Source organism: Salvelinus fontinalis, unplaced genomic scaffold (genome assembly GCF_029448725.1).
Source record: "Salvelinus fontinalis isolate EN_2023a unplaced genomic scaffold, ASM2944872v1 scaffold_0056, whole genome shotgun sequence".
Lineage (NCBI taxonomy): Eukaryota > Metazoa > Chordata > Actinopteri > Salmoniformes > Salmonidae > Salvelinus > Salvelinus fontinalis.
The window spans coordinates 338,566-361,098 of NW_026600265.1; the positions used below are offsets into that span (position 1 = coordinate 338,566).

At 44.4% G+C, this 22,533-nt stretch overlaps 1 protein-coding gene and 1 long non-coding RNA gene across 2 annotated transcripts in view; both read left to right on the forward strand.

The window, feature by feature from the left end:
* The window catches only part of LOC129842594 (circadian locomoter output cycles protein kaput-like), a 43,145-nt gene extending 20,820 nt beyond the window's left edge, over positions 1-22,325 (forward strand). Inside the window, exons 11-23 of the mRNA XM_055911222.1 lie at positions 936-1,018; positions 2,762-2,868; positions 5,893-6,040; positions 7,700-7,778; positions 10,864-11,014; positions 13,103-13,209; positions 13,561-13,653; positions 15,923-16,081; positions 16,771-16,974; positions 18,978-19,141; positions 19,367-19,496; positions 19,571-19,687; positions 21,459-22,325. Of these exons, the coding sequence (XP_055767197.1) occupies positions 936-1,018; positions 2,762-2,868; positions 5,893-6,040; positions 7,700-7,778; positions 10,864-11,014; positions 13,103-13,209; positions 13,561-13,653; positions 15,923-16,081; positions 16,771-16,974; positions 18,978-19,141; positions 19,367-19,496; positions 19,571-19,687; positions 21,459-21,668 (1,752 nt within the window). The 3' untranslated portion in view covers positions 21,669-22,325. The remainder of the gene's footprint in view (positions 1-935; positions 1,019-2,761; positions 2,869-5,892; positions 6,041-7,699; positions 7,779-10,863; positions 11,015-13,102; positions 13,210-13,560; positions 13,654-15,922; positions 16,082-16,770; positions 16,975-18,977; positions 19,142-19,366; positions 19,497-19,570; positions 19,688-21,458) is intronic.
* Positions 2,961-5,863, forward strand: LOC129842596 (uncharacterized). The gene is made up of 3 exons (XR_008757640.1): positions 2,961-4,094; positions 4,145-5,275; positions 5,319-5,863. It is a non-coding gene; the product is annotated as an uncharacterized LOC129842596 (long non-coding RNA).
* Positions 22,326-22,533: the final 208 nt, after the last annotated feature.

The following is a 22,533-nucleotide window of genomic DNA, read 5'->3' on the forward strand; positions in this document are numbered from 1 at the left end:
TCCACCTGGGCTTTTCACGACCGTGTCTAGCGTTTACCCGAGAACGGTGCGACAAAACAATAAACGTCCAGTCAACGGCAGTCCTTTGGGTGAAAAACAGCTCTTTGATGAGAGGTCCGAGGAGAATGGCAGGAACTGTGCGAGCGAACAGACGGGCCACAAAACAAGGAAATGACGAGGCAGTGCAACAGTGGTGGGCAGAACAGCATCTCTGAACGCACCACTCGTTGGTCCTTGTCACGGACGGGGCTACTGCAGCAGACGACCAAATCAAATGTATTTATAAAGCCCTTCTTACATCAGCTGATACCTCAGAGTGCTGAAACCCCAAACAGCAAGCAATGCAGGTGTAGAAGCACAGTGGCTAGGAAAAAACTCCCTAGAAAGGCCTGGAACCTAGGCAGAAACCTAGAGAGGAACCAGACCACACCGGGTTCCACGCCTATCAGCTAAAAACAAGAAGAAGCGGCTGCAGTGGGCACGTGATGATGAACGCTGGACAATTGAGGAGTGGAAAAACATAGCCTGGAACATGATAGTAAGTTCAGTTTACTAGAGTGTCCTGGTCCCTCCCCAGACCTGGTCCCTCCCCAGACCTGGTCCGTCCCCAGACCTGGTCCGTCCCCAGACCTGGTCCGTCCCCAGACCTCTACCCAATAGAACATAATGGGATGAGATGGAACGGGCTGTTAGCAGCATGAATGTACCACCGTCCAATCTGTAGCAACTGTGTGACGGCTGTGGAACGTTTCAGACACCTTGTAGAATCCACTCCCCGGAGAATTCAGGCTGTTCTGGGGGCAAAAGGGGTCCGACCAGGTACTAGATGGGTGTACCTAATAAATTGGCCTTAGACTGAGTGAATATTGTCTATCTATATTCAATCATCTATATTATATGTATTGATATATATCTTGTTGTCTATCCCTCCATAGGAGATGTGTACAGTGGCGGAGCCCAATGAAGAGTTCACCTCCCGACACAGCCTGGAGTGGAAGTTCTTATTCCTAGATCACAGGTAACACAGTCTGTAGAATAAGTTATTATTCCTAGATCACAGGTAACACAGTCTGTAGAATAAGTTATTATTCCTAGATCACAGGTAACACAGTCTGTAGTAGAAGGTATTATTCACAGGTAACACAGTCTGTAGTAGAAGGTATTATTCCTAGATCACAGGTAACACAGTCTGTAGTAAGGTATTATTCCTAGATCACAGGTAACACAGTCTGTAGTAGAAGTTATTATTCCTAGATCACAGGTAACACAGTCTGTAGTAGAAGGTATTATTCCTAGATCACAGGTAACACAGTCTGTAGAATAAGTTATTATTCCTAGATCACAGGTAACACAGTCTGTAGTAGAAGTTATTATTCCTAGATCACAGGTAACACAGTCTGTAGTAGAAGGTATTATTCCTAGATCACAGGTAACACAGTCTGTAGTAGAAGGTATTATTCCTAGATCACAGGTAACACAGTCTGTAGTAGAAGGTATTATTCCTAGATCACAGGTAACACAGTCTGTAGTAGAAGGTATTATTCCTAGATCACAGGTAACACAGTCTGTAGTAGAAGGTATTATTCCTAGATCACAGGTAACACAGTCTGTAGTAGAAGGTATTATTCCTAGATCACAGGTAACACAGTCTGTAGTAGAAGGTATTATTCCTAGATCACAGGTAACACAGTCTAGTAGAAGGTATTATTCCTAGATCACAGGTAACACAGTCTAGTAGAAGGTATTATTCACAGGTTACACAGTCTGTAGTAGAAGATATTATTCACAGGTAACACAGTCTGTATAATTAGATGGTTTCACCATCAAAGTGAACCAGTCATTGTCCTCAGTTGACCTGACACACCACAAACCTGAAATACCACGCACGCACACACACACACACAGTCTTGTACAGCTAACCTTGTGGGGATACACAATTCAGTCCCATTCAAAATCCTAATTACCCTAACCCGTACTCCTACCCTAACCTTAACCCTAAACCTAACCCTAAACCTAACCCTAGCTCCTAACCCTAGCTCCTAACCCTAGCTCCTAACCCTAGCTCCTAACCCTAGCTCCTAACCCTAACCCTAACCCTAGCTCCTAACCCTAGCTCCTAACCCTAAAACTAACCCTAGCTCCTAACCCTAGCTCCTAACCCTAAACCTAACCCTAGCCCCTAACCCTAGCTCCTAACCCTAAACCTAACCCTAGCTCCTAACCCTAGCTCCTAACCCTAAACCTAACCCTAGCTCCTAATCCTAACTCTAGCTCCTAACCCTAATCCTAACCCTAGCTCCTAATCCTAACCCTAATCCTAGCTCCTAAACCTAACCCTAGCTCCTAACCCTAGCTCCTAACCCTAGCTCCTAACCCTAGCTCCTAACCCTAGCTCCTAACCCTAGCTCCTAAAACTAACCCTAGCTCCTAACCCTAATCCTAGCTCCTAACCCTAGCTCCTAACCCTAGCTCCTAACCCTAGCTCCTAACCCTAAACCTAACCCTAGCTCCTAACCCTAAAACTAACCCTAGCTCCTAACCCTTAACGTAATTCTAACACTAAGTCTAACCTTAACCCTAAACCCCCCTTAGAAATAGCATTTGACCTTGTGGGGACCAATAAAAAGTCACATTTTTGTTTGTTTACTATTCTTGTGGGGACTTCAGTTATCAGTTAAACACACACACACACACACACACACACGTGGTATTATGTTAATTAGCAGGCTGGGTAACTGATGATTTCATTTCCTCCCTCCAGGGCTCCACCAATCATAGGCTACCTTCCATTTGAGGTTCTGGGGACGTCGGGCTACGACTACTATCATATAGACGACCTGGAGACACTGGCCAAGTGTCACGAACACTGTGAGTTACACACACACACACACACACACACACACACACACACACACACACACACACACACACACACACACACACACACACACACACACACACACACACACACACACACACACACACACACACACACACACACACACACTCTCTCTCTCTGACCGCCTCTCTCCTCTCTGTCTAGTGATGCAGTATGGTAAAGTTACTACAGGTTCCTCTCTCCTCTCTGTCTAGTGATGCAGTATGGTAAAGTTACTACAGGTTCCTCTCTGTCTAGTGATGCAGTATGGTAAAGTTACTACAGGGTCCTCTCTCCTCTCTGTCTAGTGATGCAGTATGGTAAAGTTACTACAGGTTCCTCTCTGTCTAGTGATGCAGTATGGTAAAGTTACTACAGGTTCCTCTCTCCTCTCTGTCTAGTGATGCAGTATGGTAAAGTTACTACAGGTTCCTCTCTGTCTAGTGATGCAGTATGGTAAAGTTACTACAGGTTCCTCTCTGTCTAGTGATGCAGTATGGTAAAGTTACTACAGGTTCCTCTCTGTCTAGTGATGCAGTATGGTAAAGTTACTACAGGTTCCTCTCTCCTCTCTGTCTAGTGATGCAGTATGGTAAAGTTACTACAGGTTCCTCTCTGTCTAGTGATGCAGTATGGTAAAGTTACTACAGGTTCCTCTCTGTCTAGTGATGCAGTATGGTAAAGTTACTACAGGTTCCTCTCTGTCTAGTGATGCAGTATGGTAAAGTTACTACAGGTTCCTCTATGTCTAGTGATGCAGTATGGTAAAGTTACTACAGGTTCCTCTCTGTCTAGTGATGCAGTATGGTAAAGTTACTACAGGTTCCTCTCTGTCTAGTGATGCAGTATGGTAAAGTTACTACAGGTTCCTCTCTGTCTAGTGATGCAGTATGGTAAAGTTACTACAGGTTCCTCTCTGTCTAGTGATGCAGTATGGTAAAGTTACTACAGGTTCCTCTCTGTCTAGTGATGCAGTATGGTAAAGTTACTACAGGTTCCTCTCTGTCTAGTGATGCAGTATGGTAAAGTTACTACAGGTTCCTCTCTCCTCTCTGTCTAGTGATGCAGTATGGTAAAGTTACTACAGGTTCCTCTCTGTCTAGTGATGCAGTATGGTAAAGTTACTACAGGTTCCTCTCTGTCTAGTGATGCAGTATGGTAAAGTTACTACAGGTTCCTCTCTGTCTAGTGATGCAGTATGGTAAAGTTACTACAGGTTCCTCTCTCCTCTCTGTCTAGTGATGCAGTATGGTAAAGTTAGTACAGGTTCCTCTCTCCTCTCTGTCTAGTGATGCAGTATGGTAAAGTTACTACAGGTTCCTCTCTGTCTAGTGATGCAGTATGGTAAAGTTACTACAGGTTCCTCTCTGTCTAGTGATGCAGTATGGTAAAGTTACTACAGGTTCCTCTCTCCTCTCTGTCTAGTGATGCAGTATGGTAAAGTTACTACAGGTTCCTCTCTGTCTAGTGATGCAGTATGGTAAAGTTACTACAGGTTCCTTTCTGTCTAGTGATGCAGTATGGTAAAGTTACTACAGGTTCCTCTCTCCTTTCTGTCTAGTGATGCAGTATGGTAAAGTTACTACAGGTTCCTCTCTCCTCTCTGTCTAGTGATGCAGTATGGTAAAGTTACTACAGGTTCCTCTCTGTCTAGTGATGCAGTATGGTAAAGTTACTACAGGTTCCTCTCTGTCTAGTGATGTAGTATGGTAAAGTTACTACAGGTTCCTCTCTGTCTAGTGATGCAGTATGGTAAAGTTACTACAGGTTCCTCTCTGTCTAGTGATGCAGTATGGTAAAGTTACTACAGGTTCCTCTCTGTCTAGTGATGTAGTATGGTAAAGTTACTACAGGTTCCTCTCTGTCTAGTGATGCAGTATGGTAAAGTTACTACAGGTTCCTCTCTGTCTAGTGATGTAGTATGGTAAAGTTACTACAGGTTCCTCTCTGTCTAGTGATGCAGTATGGTAAAGTTACTACAGGTTCCTCTCTGTCTAGTGATGCAGTATGGTAAAGTTACTACAGGTTCCTCTCTCCTCTCTGTCTAGTGATGCAGTATGGTAAAGTTACTACAGGTTCCTCTCTCCTCTCTGTCTAGTGATGCAGTATGGTAAAGTTACTACAGGTTCCTCTCTCCTCTCTGTCTAGTGATGCAGTATGGTAAAGTTACTACAGGCTCCTCTCTGTCTAGTGATGCAGTATGGTAAAGTTACTACAGGTTCCTCTCTCCTCTCTGTCTAGTGATGCAGTATGGTAAAGTTACTACAGGCTCCTCTCTGTCTAGTGATGCAGTATGGTAAAGTTACTACAGGTTCCTCTCTGTCTAGTGATGTAGTATGGTAAAGTTACTACAGGTTCCTCTCTGTCTAGTGATGCAGTATGGTAAAGTTACTACAGGTTCCTCTCTGTCTAGTGATGTAGTATGGTAAAGTTACTACAGGTTCCTCTCTCCTCTCTGTCTAGTGATGCAGTATGGTAAAGTTACTACAGGTTCCTCTCTGTCTAGTGATGCAGTATGGTAAAGTTACTACAGGTTCCTCTCTGTCTAGTGATGCAGTATGGTAAAGTTACTACAGGTTCCTCTCTGTCTAGTGATGCAGTATGGTAAAGTTACTACAGGTTCCTCTCTGTCTAGTGATGCAGTATGGTAAAGTTACTACAGGTTCCTCTCTGTCTAGTGATGCAGTATGGTAAAGTTACTACAGGTTCCTCTCTCCTCTCTGTCTAGTGATGCAGTATGGTAAAGTTACTACAGGTTCCTCTCTCCTCTCTGTCTAGTGATGCAGTATGGTAAAGTTACTACAGGTTCCTCTCTCCTCTCTGTCTAGTGATGCAGTATGGTAAAGTTACTACAGGTTCCTCTCTCCTCTCTGTCTAGTGATGCAGTATGGTAAAGTTACTACAGGTTCCTCTCTGTCTAGTGATGCAGTATGGTAAAGTTACTACAGGTTCCTCTCTGTCTAGTGATGCAGTATGGTAAAGTTACTACAGGTTCCTCTCTCCTCTCTGTCTAGTGATGCAGTATGGTAAAGGGAAGTCGTGTTACTACAGGTTCCTGACTAAGGGTCAGCAGTGGATGTGGCTCCAGACTCGTTACTACATCACCTATCACCAGTGGAACTCCAGGCCTGAGTTCATCGTCTGCACACACACCGTGGTCAGGTTGGGAAAACACGTTTAACACCTGTTTGTTTATGTACATATGGTTCTCTACACACACCGTGGTCAGGTAAGATTGAACGACACAATTGATCATCTATATACTTCTAAAAATCTGACCATCATTTATTGGAATTTCTTTAAGGCATAACATATTTTTTTTAAAATGAACAACAGAACAAATCCTTCCAATTTGAATAAAGGACTAGAAAATAGAAACATAATTCTGACTATCAATGGAAAAATAATGATATTGTGAGGGATGGTTTTGTTCTGTCTCTCTGTGTAACTATGGAGAGGTGACTTGTTCTGTCTCTCTGTGTAGCTATGGAGAGGTTACTTGTTCTGTCTCTCTGTGTAACTATGGAGAGGTTACTTGTTCTGTCTCTCTGTGTAACTATGGAGAGGTGACTTGTTCTGTCTCTCTGTGTAGCTATGGAGAGGTTACTTGTTCTGTCTCTCTGTGTAGCTATGGAGAGGTGACTTGTTCTGTTCTCTGTGTAGCTATGGAGAGGTGACTTGTTCTGTTCTCTGTGTAACTATGGAGAGGTGACTTGTTCTGTTCTCTGTGTAACTATGGAGAGGTGACTTGTTCTGTTCTCTGTGTAACTATGGAGAGCTGACTTGTTCTGTTCTCTGTGTAGCTATGGAGAGGTGACTTGTTCTGTTCTCTGTGTAGCTATGGAGAGGTGACTTGTTCTGTTATCTGTGTAACTATGGAGAGGTGACTTGTTCTGTTCTCTGTGTAACTATGGAGAGGTGACTTGTTCTGTTCTCTGTGTAACTATGGAGAGGTGACTTGTTCTGTTCTCTGTGTAACTATGGAGAGGTGACTTGTTCTGTTATCTGTGTAACTATGGAGAGGTGACTTGTTCTGTTATCTGTGTAACTATGGAGAGGTGACTTGTTCTGTTCTCTGTGTAACTATGGAGAGGTGACTTGTTCTGTTCTCTGTGTAACTATGGAGAGGTGACTTGTTCTGTCTCTCTGTGTAACTATGGAGAGGTGACTTGTTCTGTTCTCTGTGTAACTATGGAGAGGTGACTTGTTCTGTTCTCTGTGTAGCTATGGAGAGGTGACTTGTTCTGTTCTCTGTGTAGCTATGCGGAGGTGACTTGTTCTGTTCTCTGTGTAACTATGGAGAGGTGACTTGTTCTGTTCTCTGTGTAGCTATGGAGAGGTGACTTGTTCTGTTCTCTGTGTAACTATGGAGAGGTGACTTGTTCTGTTCTCTGTGTAGCTATGGAGAGGTGACTTGTTCTGTTCTCTGTGTAACTATGGAGAGGTGACTTGTTCTGTTCTCTGTGTAGCTATGGAGAGGTGACTTGTTCTGTTCTCTGTGTAACTATGGAGAGGTGACTTGTTTTGTTCTCTGTGTAACTATGGAGAGGTGACTTGTTCTGTCTCTCTGTGTAACTATGGAGAGGTGACTTGTTCTGTCTCTCTGTGTAACTATGGAGAGGTGACTTGTTCTGTTCTCTGTGTAGCTATGGAGAGGTGACTTGTTCTGTTCTCTGTGTAGCTATGGAGAGGTGACTTGTTCTGTTATCTGTGTAACTATGGAGAGGTGACTTGTTCTGTTCTCTGTGTAACTATGGAGAGGTGACTTGTTCTGTTCTCTGTGTAGCTATGCGGAGGTGACTTGTTCTGTTCTCTGTGTAGCTATGCGGAGGTGAGGGCAGAGCAGCGTAGAGAGCTGGGTATCATTGAAGAGCCCCCCCCTGAGGTAACTATGGACAAGGTGAGACACATCACCATATTAATGTGGTGTTTCCCTCTTTCTTATTAATATAACTATGACTGTCTAAGTGGTAGCTATCTGTTATTAATATAACTATGACTGTCTAAGTGGTATCTATCTGTTATTAATGTAACTATGACTGTCTAAGTGGTATCTATCTGTTATTAATGTAACTATGACTGTCTAAGTGGTATCTATCTGTTATTAATGTAACTATGACTGTCTAAGTGGTAGATATCTATCTGTTATTAATATAACTATGACTGTCTAAGTGGTAGATATCTATCTGTTATTAATGTAACTATGACTGTAAGTGGTATCTATCTGTTATTAATGTAACTATGACTGTCTAAGTGGTATCTATCTATCTGTTCTTAATGTAACTATGACTGTCTAAGTGGTAGCTATCTATCTGTTATTAATATAACTATGACTGTCTAAGTGGTAGCTATCTATCTGTTATTAATGTAACTATGACTAAGTGGTAGCTATCTGTCTGTTATTAATGTAACTATGACTGTCTAAGTGGTAGCTATCTGTTATTAATATAACTATGACTGTCTAAGTGGTAGCTATCTATCTGTTATTAATGTAACTATGACTAAGTGGTAGCTATCTGTCTGTTATTAATGTAACTATGACTGTCTAAGTGGTAGCTATCTATCTGTTATTAATATAACTATGACTGTCTAAGTGGTAGCTATCTATCTGTTATTAATATAACTATGACTGTCTAAGTGGTAGATATCTATCTGTTATTAATGTAACTATGACTGTAAGTGGTATCTATCTGTTATTAATGTAACTATGACTGTCTAAGTGGTATCTATCTATCTGTTCTTAATGTAACTATGACTGTCTAAGTGGTAGCTATCTATCTGTTATTAATATAACTATGACTGTCTAAGTGGTAGCTATCTATCTGTTATTAATGTAACTATGACTAAGTGGTAGCTATCTGTCTGTTATTAATGTAACTATGACTGTCTAAGTGGTAGCTATCTATCTGTTATTAATTTAACTATGACTGTCTAAGTGGTAGATATCTATCTGTTATTAATGTAACTATGACTGTAAGTGGTATCTATCTGTTATTAATGTAACTATGACTGTCTAAGTGGTATCTATCTATCTGTTCTTAATGTAACTATGACTGTCTAAGTGGTAGCTATCTATCTGTTATTAATATAACTATGACTGTCTAAGTGGTAGCTATCTATCTGTTATTAATGTAACTATGACTAAGTGGTAGCTATCTGTCTGTTATTAATGTAACTATGACTGTCTAAGTGGTAGCTATCTATCTGTTATTAATATAACTATGACTGTCTAAGTGGTAGCTATCTATCTGTTATTAATGTAACTATGACTATCTAAGTGGTAGCTATCTATCTGTTATTAATAGAACTATGACTGTCTAAGTGGTATCTATCTGTTATTAATGTAACTATGACTGTCTAAGTGGTAGCTATCTATCTGTTATTAATATAACTATGACTGTAAGTGGTAGCTATCTATCTGTTATCAATGTAACTATGACTGTCTAAGTGGTAGCTATCTGTCTGTTATTAATATAACTATGACTGTCTAAGTGGTAGCTATCTATCTGTTATTAATATAACTATGACTGTCTAAGTGGTAGCTATCTATCTGTTATTAATATAACTATGACTGTCTAAGTGGTAGCTATCTGTTATTAATATAACTATGACTGTCTAAGTGGTAGCTATCTATATCTGTTATCAATGTAACTATGACTGTCTAAGTGGTATCTATCTGTTATTAATATAACTATGACTGTCTAAGTGGTAGCGATCTATCTGTTATTAATGTAACTATGACTGTCTAAGTGGTATCTATCTATCTGTTATTAATATAACTATGACTGTCTAAGTGGTAGCTATCTATCTGTTATTAATGTACCTATGACTGTCTAAGTGGTAGCCGTCTATCTGTTATTAATGTAACTATGACTGTCTAAGTGGTAGCTATCTGTTATTAACAGAACTATGACTGTCTAAGTGGTAGCTATCTATCTGTTATTAATGTAACTATGACTGTCTAAGTGGTATCTATCTTTTATTAATGTAACTATGACTGTCTAAGTGGTATCTATCTGTTATTAATATAACTATGACTGTCTAAGTGGTAGCTATCTGTCTGTTATTAATATAACTATGACTGTCTAAGTGGTAGCTATCTATCTGTTATTAATATAACTATGACTGTCTAAGTGGTAGCTATCTATCTGTTATTAATATAACTATGACTGTCTAAGTGGTATCTATCTGTTATTAATATAACTATGACTGTAAGTGGTAGCTATCTATCTGTTATCAATGTAACTATGACTGTCTAAGTGATATCTATCTGTTATTAATGTAACTATGACTGTCTAAGTGGTAGCTATCTATCTGTTATTAATATAACTATGACTGTAAGTGGTAGCTATCTATCTGTTATTAATGTACCTATGACTGTCTAAGTGGTAGCCGTCTATCTGTTATTAATGTAACTATGACTGTCTAAGTGGTAGCTATCTGTTATTAACAATTCTATGACTGTATAAGTGGTAGCTATCTATCTGTTATTAATGTAACTATGACTGTCTAAGTGGTAGCTATCTATCTGTTATTAATATAACTATGACTGTCTAAGTGGTAGCTATCTACCTGTTATTAATATAACTATGACTGTCTAAGTGGTAGCTATCTGTCTGTTATTAATATAACTATGACTGTCTAAGTGATATCTATCTGTTATTAATGTAACTATGACTGTCTAAGTGGTAGCTATCTATCTGTTATCAATGTAACTATGACTGTCTAAGTGGTAGCTATCTATCTGTTATTAATGTAACTATGACTGTCTAAGTGGTAGCTATCTATCTGTTATTAATGTAACTATGACTGTCTAAGTGGTAGCTATCTATCTGTTATTAATGTAACTATGACTGTCTAAGTGGTATCTATCTATCTGTTCTTAATGTAACTATGACTGTAAGTGGTATCTATCTGTTATTAATATAACTATGACTGTCTAAGTGATATCTATCTACGTCCATTGTGTTCCTTTTCCTCTCAAGCAGAGTCAAGACAGTGGATCTGAGTCTCAGCTCAACACAGTTTCCAGCCTAAAAGAGGCACTGGAACGTTTTGACCGTAGCCACACCCCCTCCTCCACCTCTCTGTCCTCACACAGGACCTCCTCACAGCTCTCAGACAACACCTGTACCTGTAAGAGAACACACACACATCTCAGACCACACCCCCTCCTCCACCTCTCTGTTCTCACACAGGACCTCCTCACAACTCTCAGACAACACCTGTACCTGTAAGAGAACACACACACACATCTCAGACCACACCCCCTCCTCCACCTCTCTGTCCTCACACAGGACCTCCTCACAGCTCTCAGACAACACCTGTACCTGTAAGAGAACACACACACATCTCAGACCACACCCCCTCCTCCACCTCTCTGTCCTCACACAGGACCTCCTCACAACTCTCAGACAACACCTGTACCTGTAAGAGAACACACACACACATCTCAGACCACACCCCCTCCTCCACCTCTCTGTCCTCACACAGGACCTCCTCACAACTCTCAGACAACACCTGTACCTGTAAGAGAACACACACACATCTCAGACCACACCCCCTCCTCCACCTCTCTGTTCTCACACAGGACCTCCTCACAACTCTCAGACAACACCTGTACCTGTAAGAGAACACACACACATCTCAGACCACACCCCCTCCTCCACCTCTCTGTCCTCACACAGGACCTCCTCACAGCTCTCAGACAACACCTGTACCTGTAAGAGAACACACACACATCTCAGACCACACCCCCTCCTCCACCTCTCTGTCCTCACACAGGACCTCCTCACAACTCTCAGACAACACCTGTACCTGTAAGAGAACACACACACACATCTCAGACCACACCCCCTCCTCCACCTCTCTGTTCTCACACAGGACCTCCTCACAACTCTCAGACAACACCTGTACCTGTAAGAGAACACACACACACATCTCAGACCACACCCCCTCCTCCACCTCTCTGTCCTCACACAGGACCTCCTCACAGCTCTCAGACAACACCTGTACCTGTAAGAGAACACACACACACATCTCAGACCACACCCCCTCCTCCACCTCTCTGTTCTCACACAGGACCTCCTCACAACTCTCAGACAACACCTGTACCTGTAAGAGAACACACACACATCTCAGACCACACCCCCTCCTCCACCTCTCTGTTCTCACACAGGACCTCCTCACAACTCTCAGACAACACCTGTACCTGTAAGAGAACACACACACATCTCAGACCACACCCCCTCCTCCACCTCTCTGTTCTCACACAGGACCTCCTCACAACTCTCAGACAACACCTGTACCTGTAAGAGAAAACACACACACACATCTCAGACCACACACACACACACACACACACACACACACACACACACACACACACACACACACACACACATCTCAGACCACACACACACACACACACACACACACACACACACACACACACACACATCTCAGACCACACACACACACACACACACATCTCAGACCACACACACACACACACACACACACACACACACACACACACACACACACACACACATCTCAGACCACACACACACACACACACACACATCTCAGACCACACACACACACACACACACACACACATCTCAGACCACACACACACACATCTCAGACCACACACACACACACACACACACACATCTCAGACCACACACACACACACACACACACACACACACACACACACACACACACACATCTCAGACCACACACACACACACACACACACACACACACACACACACACACACACACACACACACACACACACACACACACACACACACACACACATCTCAGACCACACACACACACACACACACACACACACACACACACACACACATCACAGACCACACACACACACACACACACACATCTCAGACCACACACACACACACACACACACACACACACACACACATCTCAGACCACACACACACATACACACACACACACACACATCTCAGACCACACACACACACACACACACACACACACACACACACACACACACACACACACACACACACACACACACACACACACACACACACATCTCAGACCACACACACACACACACACACACACACATCTCAGACCACTCACACACACACACCACACCCACATCACAGACCACTCACATATCGGTATCTCTGACTATAATAGGATCTCTCATCTCCATAGCAACAGCTTCCAAGCTCCACATGGACATAGCCACGCCCCCTCGTCAGTCACATGCTGCCTCCACCATCGAGATGACATCACAGAGACGCTCCTCCATCAGCAGCCAGGTGAGATCTGATTGGACAGAATGCGACAGGACAGAAAGTGATTGGACAGAACCCTCCAGAAATAATCAAGTTTGTTTAGACTGGGCGATTGGGTGAGTCCCAACAGGTTAAAATACATCATGAATTAAATCTGTTGTGGAGGAGCAGGAGATGATCAGGTCCAATTCAACCTGAGAAGAATCTAAAATGATTCGACTCTGAATCAACTGCAACTGAATCAAACTCACACTGTATCCTTATCTGTTGTGTGTGTGTCCGTGTGTCCGTGTGTCCGTGTGTCCGTGTGTCCGTGTGTCCGTGTGTCCGTGTGTGCGTGTGTGCGTGTGTGCGTGTGTGTGTGTGTGTGTGTAGTCTATGAGTTCTCAGACCACGGGACACAGTGTGGCTCCCGTCCATCCTGTCATACAACAACACCAACAACAACAACATCAGCCAGACGTACAGGTGAGAAACACCATCTATCTACCCTATTCACCTGGTACCCATCTATCTGCCCTATTCACCTGGTACCCATCTATCTACCCTATTCACCTGGTACCCATCTATCTGCCCTATTCACCTGGTACCCATCTATCTACCCTATTCACCTGGTACCCATCTATCTACCCTATTCACCTGGTACCCATCTATCTACCCTATTCACCTGGTACCCATCTATCTACCCTATTCACCTGGTACCCATCTGTCTACCCTATTCACCTGGTACCCATCTGTCTACCCTATTCACCTGGTACCCATCTATCTACCCTATTCACCTGGTACCCATCTATCTACCCTATTCACCTGGTACCCATCTATATGCCCTATTCACCTGGTACCCATATATCTACCCTATTCACCCGGTACCCATCTATCTACCCTATTCACCTGGTACCCGTCTATCTACCCTATTCACCTGGTACCCATCTGTCTACCCTATTCACCCGGTACCCATCTGTCTACCCTATTCACCCGGTACCCATCTGTCTACCCTATTCACCCGGTACCCGTCTATCTGCCCTATTCACCTGGTACCCATCTGTCTACCCTATTCACCTGGTACCCATCTATCTACCCTATTCACCTGGTACCCTTCTATCTACCCTATTCACCTGGTACCCATCGATCTACCCTATTCACCTGGTACCCATCTATCTACCCTATTCACCTGGTACCCATCTATCTACCCTATTCACCTGGTACCCATCTGTCTACCCTATTTACCTGGTACCCTTCTATCTACCCTATTCACCTGGTACCCATCTATCTGCCCTATTCACCTGGTACCCGTCTGTCTACCCTATTCACCCGGTACCCATCTGTCTACCCTATTCACCCGGTACCCGTCTGTCTACCCTATTCACCTGGTACCCGTCTGTCTACCCTATTCACCTGGTACCCATCTGTCTACCCTATTCACCTGGTACCCGTCTGTCTACCCTATTCACCTGGTACCCGTCTGTCTACCCTATTCACCTGGTACCCATCTATCTACCCTATTCACCTGGTACCCGTCTGTCTACCCTATTCACCTGGTACCCATCTATCTACCCTATTCACCTGGTACCCATCTGTCTACCCTATTCACCTGGTACCCATCTATCTGCCCTATTCACCTGGTACCCATCTATCTACCCTATTCACCTGGTACCCATCTATCTACCCTATTCACCTGGTACCCATCTATCTACCCTATTCACCTGGTACCCATCTATCTACCCTATTCACCTGGTACCCATCTGTCTACCCTATTCACCTGGTACCCATCTATCTGCCCTATTCACCTGGTACCCATCTATCTACCCTATTCACCTGGTACCCATCTATCTACCCTATTCACCTGGTACCCATCTATCCAAGGTTACAGCCCTAATGGAACCCTTTTCCCTGTATAGTGCACTACTTTTGACTTAGTAGTGTACTAAATAGTGAATAGGGTGCTTATTTGGCACACCACTTAAGTGTGACGATCCTCCAGCCATTCACTACTAGTATGTCAGACATCAGAACCTCCCTCCAGCCATTCAGACAGCAGAACCTCCCTCCAGCCATTCAGACAGCAGAACCTCCCTCGAGCCATTCAGACAGCAGAACCTCCCTCCAGCCATTCACTACTAGTATGTCAGACATCAGAACCTCCCTCCAGCCATTCAGTACTAGTATGTCAGACATCAGAACCTCCCTCCAGCCATTCAGTACTAGTATGTCAGACATCAGAACCTCCCTCCAGCCATTCAGACAGCAGAACCTCCCTCCAGCCATTCAGTACTAGTATGTCAGACAGCAGAACCTCCCTCGAGCCATTCAGTACTAGTATGTCAGACATCAGAACCTCCCTCCAGCCATTCAGTACTAGTATGTCAGACATCAGAACCTCCCTCCAGCCATTCAGTACTAGTATGTCAGACAGCAGAACCTCCCTCCAGCCATTCAGTACTAGTATGTCAGACAGCAGAACCTCCATATAGCCATTCAGTACTAGTATGTCAGACAGCAGAACCTCCCTCCAGCCATTCAGTACTAGTATGTCAGACAGCAGAACCTCCCTCCAGCCATTCAGTACTAGTATGTCAGACAGCAGAACCTCCCTACAGCCATTCAGTACTAGTATGTTAGACAGCAGAACCTATTGTAGCCTGACGCTGCTTGCTGGTCATATAACATGGTGGGAACAATCTTTGTCCCTCTGTTTCCCTCTCTCTCTTCCCCCGTTACTCCCCCCTCCAACCCCAAGCCGGTGCTAGAGTTCTCAGCCCAGGTGAATGTTATGCAGCACCTGAAGGACCAGCTAGAGCAGAGGACCAGGCTGATTCAGGCCAACATCCAGAGACAGCAGGATGAACTCAGAGCCATACAGGACCAACTACACAGAGTACAGCCCCCAGCCATACAGGTAGGAGATATATAGACCCCATACAGGTAGGAGATATACAGACCCCATACAGGTAGGAGATATACAGACCCCATACAGGTAGGAGATATACAGACCCCACACAGGTAGGAGATATACAGACCCCATACAGGTAGGAGATATACAGACCCCATACAGGTAGGAGATATACAGACCCCATACAGGTAGGAGATATATAGACCCCATACAGGTAGGAGATATACAGACCCCATACAGGTAGGAGATATACAGACCCCATACAGGTAGAAGATATATAGACCCCATACAGGTAGGAGATATGTAGAGTCCATACAGGTAGGAGATATGTAGAGTCCATACAGGTAGGAGATATATACAGACCCCATACAGGTAGGAGTTATATAGACCCCATACAGGTAGGAGATATATAGACCCCATACAGGTAGGAGATATACAGACCCCATACAGGTAGGAGATATATAGACCCCATACAGGTAGGAGATATACAGACCCCACACAGGTAGGAGATATACAGACCCCATACAGGTAGGAGATATACAGACCCCATATAGGACCAGCTACACAGAGCACAGCCTCCAGCCATACAGGTAGGATATATCCACAGACAGACAGATCTGCACAGACACACACACAGAAATAAACACGCACACTGAGACCCGTACGATTGACAACTGTTGTTTCCGTGGTGATAGATGTTTGTGCAGCAGCCGGCTGGAGCGTTGAATGTCCAGCTGCCTCAGGTGGGGGTGGTGCCACAGGGAGCAGTTCTGACCAATCAGGTGCAGCAGACTGTCCTAAACCCCGCCCATACAGGAAGTCAGCTCACCATTGGGCAGCAGCAGACGCCTCCCCCTCAACAGAACCTCCAACTGCAGCAAAACAACTCTCTCGCTCAGGTATTCAGCCAATCACTGGCTCAGGTATTCAGCCAATCACTGGCTCAGGTATTCAGCCAATCACTGGCTCAGGTATTCAGCCAATCACTGGTATGTTGTTATGTTCATATTATCTTTATGAAACATTATGTTGGGTGGGTTTTTAAAGTTATGGTATCTTCTGTGTATTATACACTGCTCAAAAAAATAAAGGGAACACTTAAACAACACAATGTAACTCCAAGTCAATCACACTTCTGTGAAATCAAACTGTCCACTTAGGAAGCAACACTGATTGACAATAAATTTCACATGCTGTTGTGCAAGTGGAATAGACAAAAGGTGGAAATTATAGGCAATTAGCAAGACACCCCCAATAAAGGAGTGGTTCTGCAGGTGGTGACCACAGACCACTTCTCAGTTACTATGCTTCCTGGCTGATGTTTTGGTCACTTTTGAATGCTGGCGGTGCTTTCACTCTAGTGGTAGCATGAGACGGAGTCTACAACCCACACAAGTGGCTCAGGTAGTGCAGCTCATCCAGGATGGCACATCAATGCGAGCTGTGGCAAGAAGGTTTGCTGTGTCTGTCAGCGTAGTGTCCAGAGCATGGAGGCGCTACCAGGAGACAGGCCAGTACATCAGGAGACGTGGAGGAGGCCGTAGGAGGGCAACAACCCAGCAGCAGGACCGCTACCTCCGCCTTTGTGCAAGGAGGAGCACTCCCAGAGCCCTGCAAAATGACCTCCAGCAGGCCACAAATGTGCATGTGTCAGCATATGGTCTCACAAGGGGTCTGAGGATCTCATCTCGGTACCTAATGGCAGTCAGGCTACCTCTGGCGAGCACATGGAGGGCTGTGCGGCCCCACAAAGAAATGCCACCCCACACCATGACTGACCCACCGCCAAACCGGTCATGCTGGAGGATGTTGCAGGCAGCAGAACGTTCTCCATGGCGTCTCCAGACTGTCACGTCTGTCACATGTGCTCATGTGCTCAGTGTGAACCTGCTTTCATCTGTGAAGAGCACAGGGCGCCAGTGGCGAATTTGCCAATCTTGGTGTTCTCTGGCAAATGCCAAACGTCCTGCACGGTGTTGGGCTGTAAGCACAACCCCCACCTGTGGACGTCGGGCCCTCATACCACCCTCATACCACCCTCATTTCTGACCGTTTGAGCAGACATGCACATTTGTGGCCTGCTGGAGGTCATTTTGCAGGGCTCTGGCAGTGCTCCTCCTTGCACAAAGGCGGAGGTAGCGGTCCTGCTGCTGGGTTGTTGCCCTCCTACGGCCTCCTCCACGTCTCCTGATGTACTGGCCTGTCTCCTGGTAGCGCCTCCATGCTCTGGACACTACGCTGACAGACACAGCAAACCTTCTTGCCACAGCTCGCATTGATGTGCCATCCTGGATGAGCTGCACTACCTGAGCCACTTGTGTGGGTTGTAGACTCCGTCTCATGCTACCACTAGAGTGAAAGCACCGCCAGCATTCAAAAGTGACCAAAACATCAGCCAGGAAGCATAGTAACTGAGAAGTGGTCTGTGGTCACCACCTGCAGAACCACTCCTTTATTGGGGGTGTCTTGCTAATTGCCTATAATTTCCACCTTTTGTCTATTCCATTTGCACAACAGCATGTGAAATTTATTGTCAATCAGTGTTGCTTCCTAAGTGGACAGTTTGATTTCACAGAAGTGTGATTGACTTGGAGTTACATTGTGTTGTTTAAGTGTTCCCTTTATTTTTTTGAGCAGTGTATGTTATGTTATTCAGTAGTATTTTATTTAGTTATGTTATTTAGTTATGTTATTTAGTTGTGTTATTTAGTTATGTTATTTAGTTGTGTTATTTAGTTATGTTATTTAGTTGTTATGCTATGTTTTGTTAAGTTCTGTAATATAATCACCATGGTAATAGATGTAGCAGCCACAGTGTAAGACCTGTCTTATCAATGACATCATCTTTGTGCGAACCTGCTGTCTCTGACATCATCTCTGTCCGCCCTGTGTCTCCCTCTAGGTCCAGCAGCAGCGTCAGCAGCAGCAGCAGCAACAACAGCCTGTCTATAACATGATCATGTCCCAGCCTGGCCAGCCCAACCTACTACAGATCAGTACCAGTCTACCACAGAACAACACACAACAGGCTGTAGCCACCTTCACACAAGACAACACTCAGATACAGTATGTAAACACACACACACACACACACACACACACACACACACACACACACTGAGGCAGACACACACACACACGCACCCATACTGAGGCACGCACACACACACACACACACACACACACACACATACACACACTGATTTACATATTGAACAGGTCTCTCTCTCTCCAGGTGTCTGGTGGGCCAGCAGTACTGATTACATATTGAACAGGTCTCTCTCTCTCCAGGTTTCCGGCGGGCCAGCAGTTGGTGACTAAGTTAGTGACAGCTCCCATGGCATGTGGAACGGTTATGGTGCCGACCTCTATGTTCATGGGACAACCGGTCATCGCTTATAACCCCTTCGGAGGGCAGCAGGTAACACACACACACACACACACATATACATGTATACACACACTGTCACCCTAACCCTACCTCTCTTCTATCAGGGTGGTCAGACTCTGACCCTCCAGGCAGCCCAGCCCCAACAGAACCAGCCTGACAGCCAGGCACAGACGGCTGTAGTGGCACAGAGTAACCAACAGGGGGCGCAGCAGTTCGTACAGGTAACCTCTAGTTTCAACAGGTAACCTCTAGTTTCAACAGGTAACCTCTAGTTTCAACAGGTAACCTCTAGTTTCAACAGGTAACCTCTAGTTTCAACAGGTAACCTCTAGTTCTAACAGGTAACCTCTAGTTTCAACAGGTAACCTCTAGTTTCAACAGGTAACCTCTAGTTTCAACAGGTAACCTCTAGTTTCAACAGGTAACCTCTAGTTTCAACAGGTAACCTCTAGTTTCAACAGGTAACCTCTAGTTTCAACAGCATCAGTTCTAACAGGTAACCTCTAGTTTCAACAGGTAACCTCTAGTTTCAACAGCATCAGTTCTAACAGGTAACCTCTAGTTTCAACAGGTAACCTCTAGTTTCAACAGGTAACCTCTAGTTTCAACAGCATCAGTTCTAACAGGTAACCTCTAGTTTCAACAGGTAACCTCTAGTTTCAACAGCATCAGTTCTAACAGGTAACCTCTAGTTTCAACAGCAGCAGTTCTAACAGGTAACCTCTAGTTTCAACAGGTAACCTCTAGTTTCAACAGGTAACCTCTAGTTTCAACAGGTAACCTCTAGTTTCAACAGGTAAACTCTAGTTTCAACAGGTAAACTCTAGTTTCAACAGGTAACCTCTAGTTTCAACAGGTAACCTCTAGTTCTAACAGGTAACCTCTAGTTCTAACAGGTAACCTCTAGTTCTAACAGGTAACCTCTAGTTCTAACAGGTAACCTCTAGTTTCAACAGGTAACCTCTAGTTTCAACAGGTAACCTCTAGTTTCAACAGGTAACCTCTAGTTTCAACAGGTAACCTCTAGTTTCAACAGGTAACCTCTAGTTTCAACAGGTAACCTCTAGTTTCAACAGGTAACCTCTAGTTCTAACAGGTAACCTCTAGTTCTAACAGGTAACCTCTAGTTCTAACAGGTAACCTCTAGTTCTAACAGGTAACCTCTAGTTTCAACAGGTAACCTCTAGTTTCAACAGGTAACCTCTAGTTTCAACAGGTAACCTCTAGTTTCAACAGGTAACCTCTAGTTTCAACAGGTAACCTCTAGTTTCAACAGGTAACCTCTAGTTTCAACAGCAGTAGTTCTAACAGGTAACCTCTAGTTTCAACAGGTAACCTCTAGTTTCAACAGCAGTAGTTCTAACAGGTAACCTCTAGTTCTAACAGGTAACCTCTAGTTCTAACAGGTAACCTCTAGTTTCAACAGGTAACCTCTAGTTTCAACAGGTAACCTCTAGTTCCAACAGGTAACCTCTAGTTTCAACAGGTAACCTCTAGTTTCAACAGGTAACCTCTAGTTTCAACAGGTAACCTCTAGTTTCAACAGGTAACCTCTAGTTTCAACAGGTAACCTCTAGTTTCAACAGCCATAGACAGGCAGTGCACAGAGGGATGGAGTGTGTATAGCGATGGATTAGGGCTGAGTCCAAAATGGCACCCTCTTCCCTATGGGCCTGGTCAACAGTAGTCTCCCTATGTAGAGAATCTGGTGTCATTTCAGACACCCCGACTGCACAGTAGCAGCAGTAGTTCCTACATGTAACCACCAGAGAGCAGTGTGGGGGCAGAGTTCAATAGGGACAGAGGCAGAATGGATGCTATCTGTCTTACCCTGATCCTAGATCTGTGACTAAGGGCAATGTCTACCTGGAGCGTATTAGAGTTTCAGGGATTCCACAGTGTTCTAATCATAATGTTATAGAGTCACTTCTATAGTTCTAACCATAGAATTAGAATACCAGTCTAATCCATTCTCTTACTTCCCGTAACCAGGGCACCCGTCTTCTCCACGGCAACCAGCAGCTGATCCTCCAGGCAGCATTCCCCATGCAACAACAGCAACAGGCCTTCGCCCAGGTAACACAACAACAACAACAGTCTCACAACCAGAGGCATCAGCTGCAGCTGAAACCACAGCCACAGAAACAACCCAAAGGCCCGCCTTCGCACCGGACTGACAGCTCCAGCAGCCAAGCACAGTAGGCCTGGGCGACCCAGGCGTCCAATCAGAATCTATGACCCGAAGGCTGAACCAATCAGAGGTGTGGAGGGGTGTCCTGGATTGTGTTGTGTGTTTTTCTAATGGAACTACAGTGTTGGAGTCACCCAACCCCCCACCTACCGCCCCTACCAATATAGCTGCTGTGTTGCCCCCCTCTTATCTTCCGCCATAACAAACTGAATTATGGGTAACGGTGAGGGTGGCCAGCCCTTCCTCCTAGAAAGCTACTAACTGTGCAGGGTTTGGCTCCGGCTCTGCTCTAACACACCTATTCAGTTGCTCATCAGGACCTTGATGTTCAGCTAGACTGAATCAGGTGTGTTGGTTAGCGCAGGGCCGGAACAAAAGCCTGCAGTCAGTAGATCTTCAGGAGGAGGTTTGGCCCCATCCGGATTACACCTTCCTAAGGAACTCCTCATCACCATGGTGACAATAGTACGGACCGGAACCATCGGAACCCTGTATCCCATAGCAACCAGGAGGAGCGTTGTTGTTTGTGCGTTGGAGGAGAGAAAAACTCGGTGTCCGTGGAAACCCAGTAGAACTGCATTGCCACGGTAACGAGAGACTCTAAAAGGAACGTTGTGGTGATGGACTGACTCTATGGGTCTGTACAGTACAGACGTGTGTAACATAACCAAGAAAACATGTAAATATACATTATAGCTACAAGAGAAAAAAACGGAAATTAGTATTTTATATGATTGCATGGGTAAATAACTGTACGTTTTTATTAGTAACTTTTGACAAAATGACTTTAGACTTTATTCAGTGTTTTCCTGGTCAGATCCTGGTCAGTTCCTGGTCAGATATGAGGTGACAGACGTTCAGCTAGTATGAAGAGCG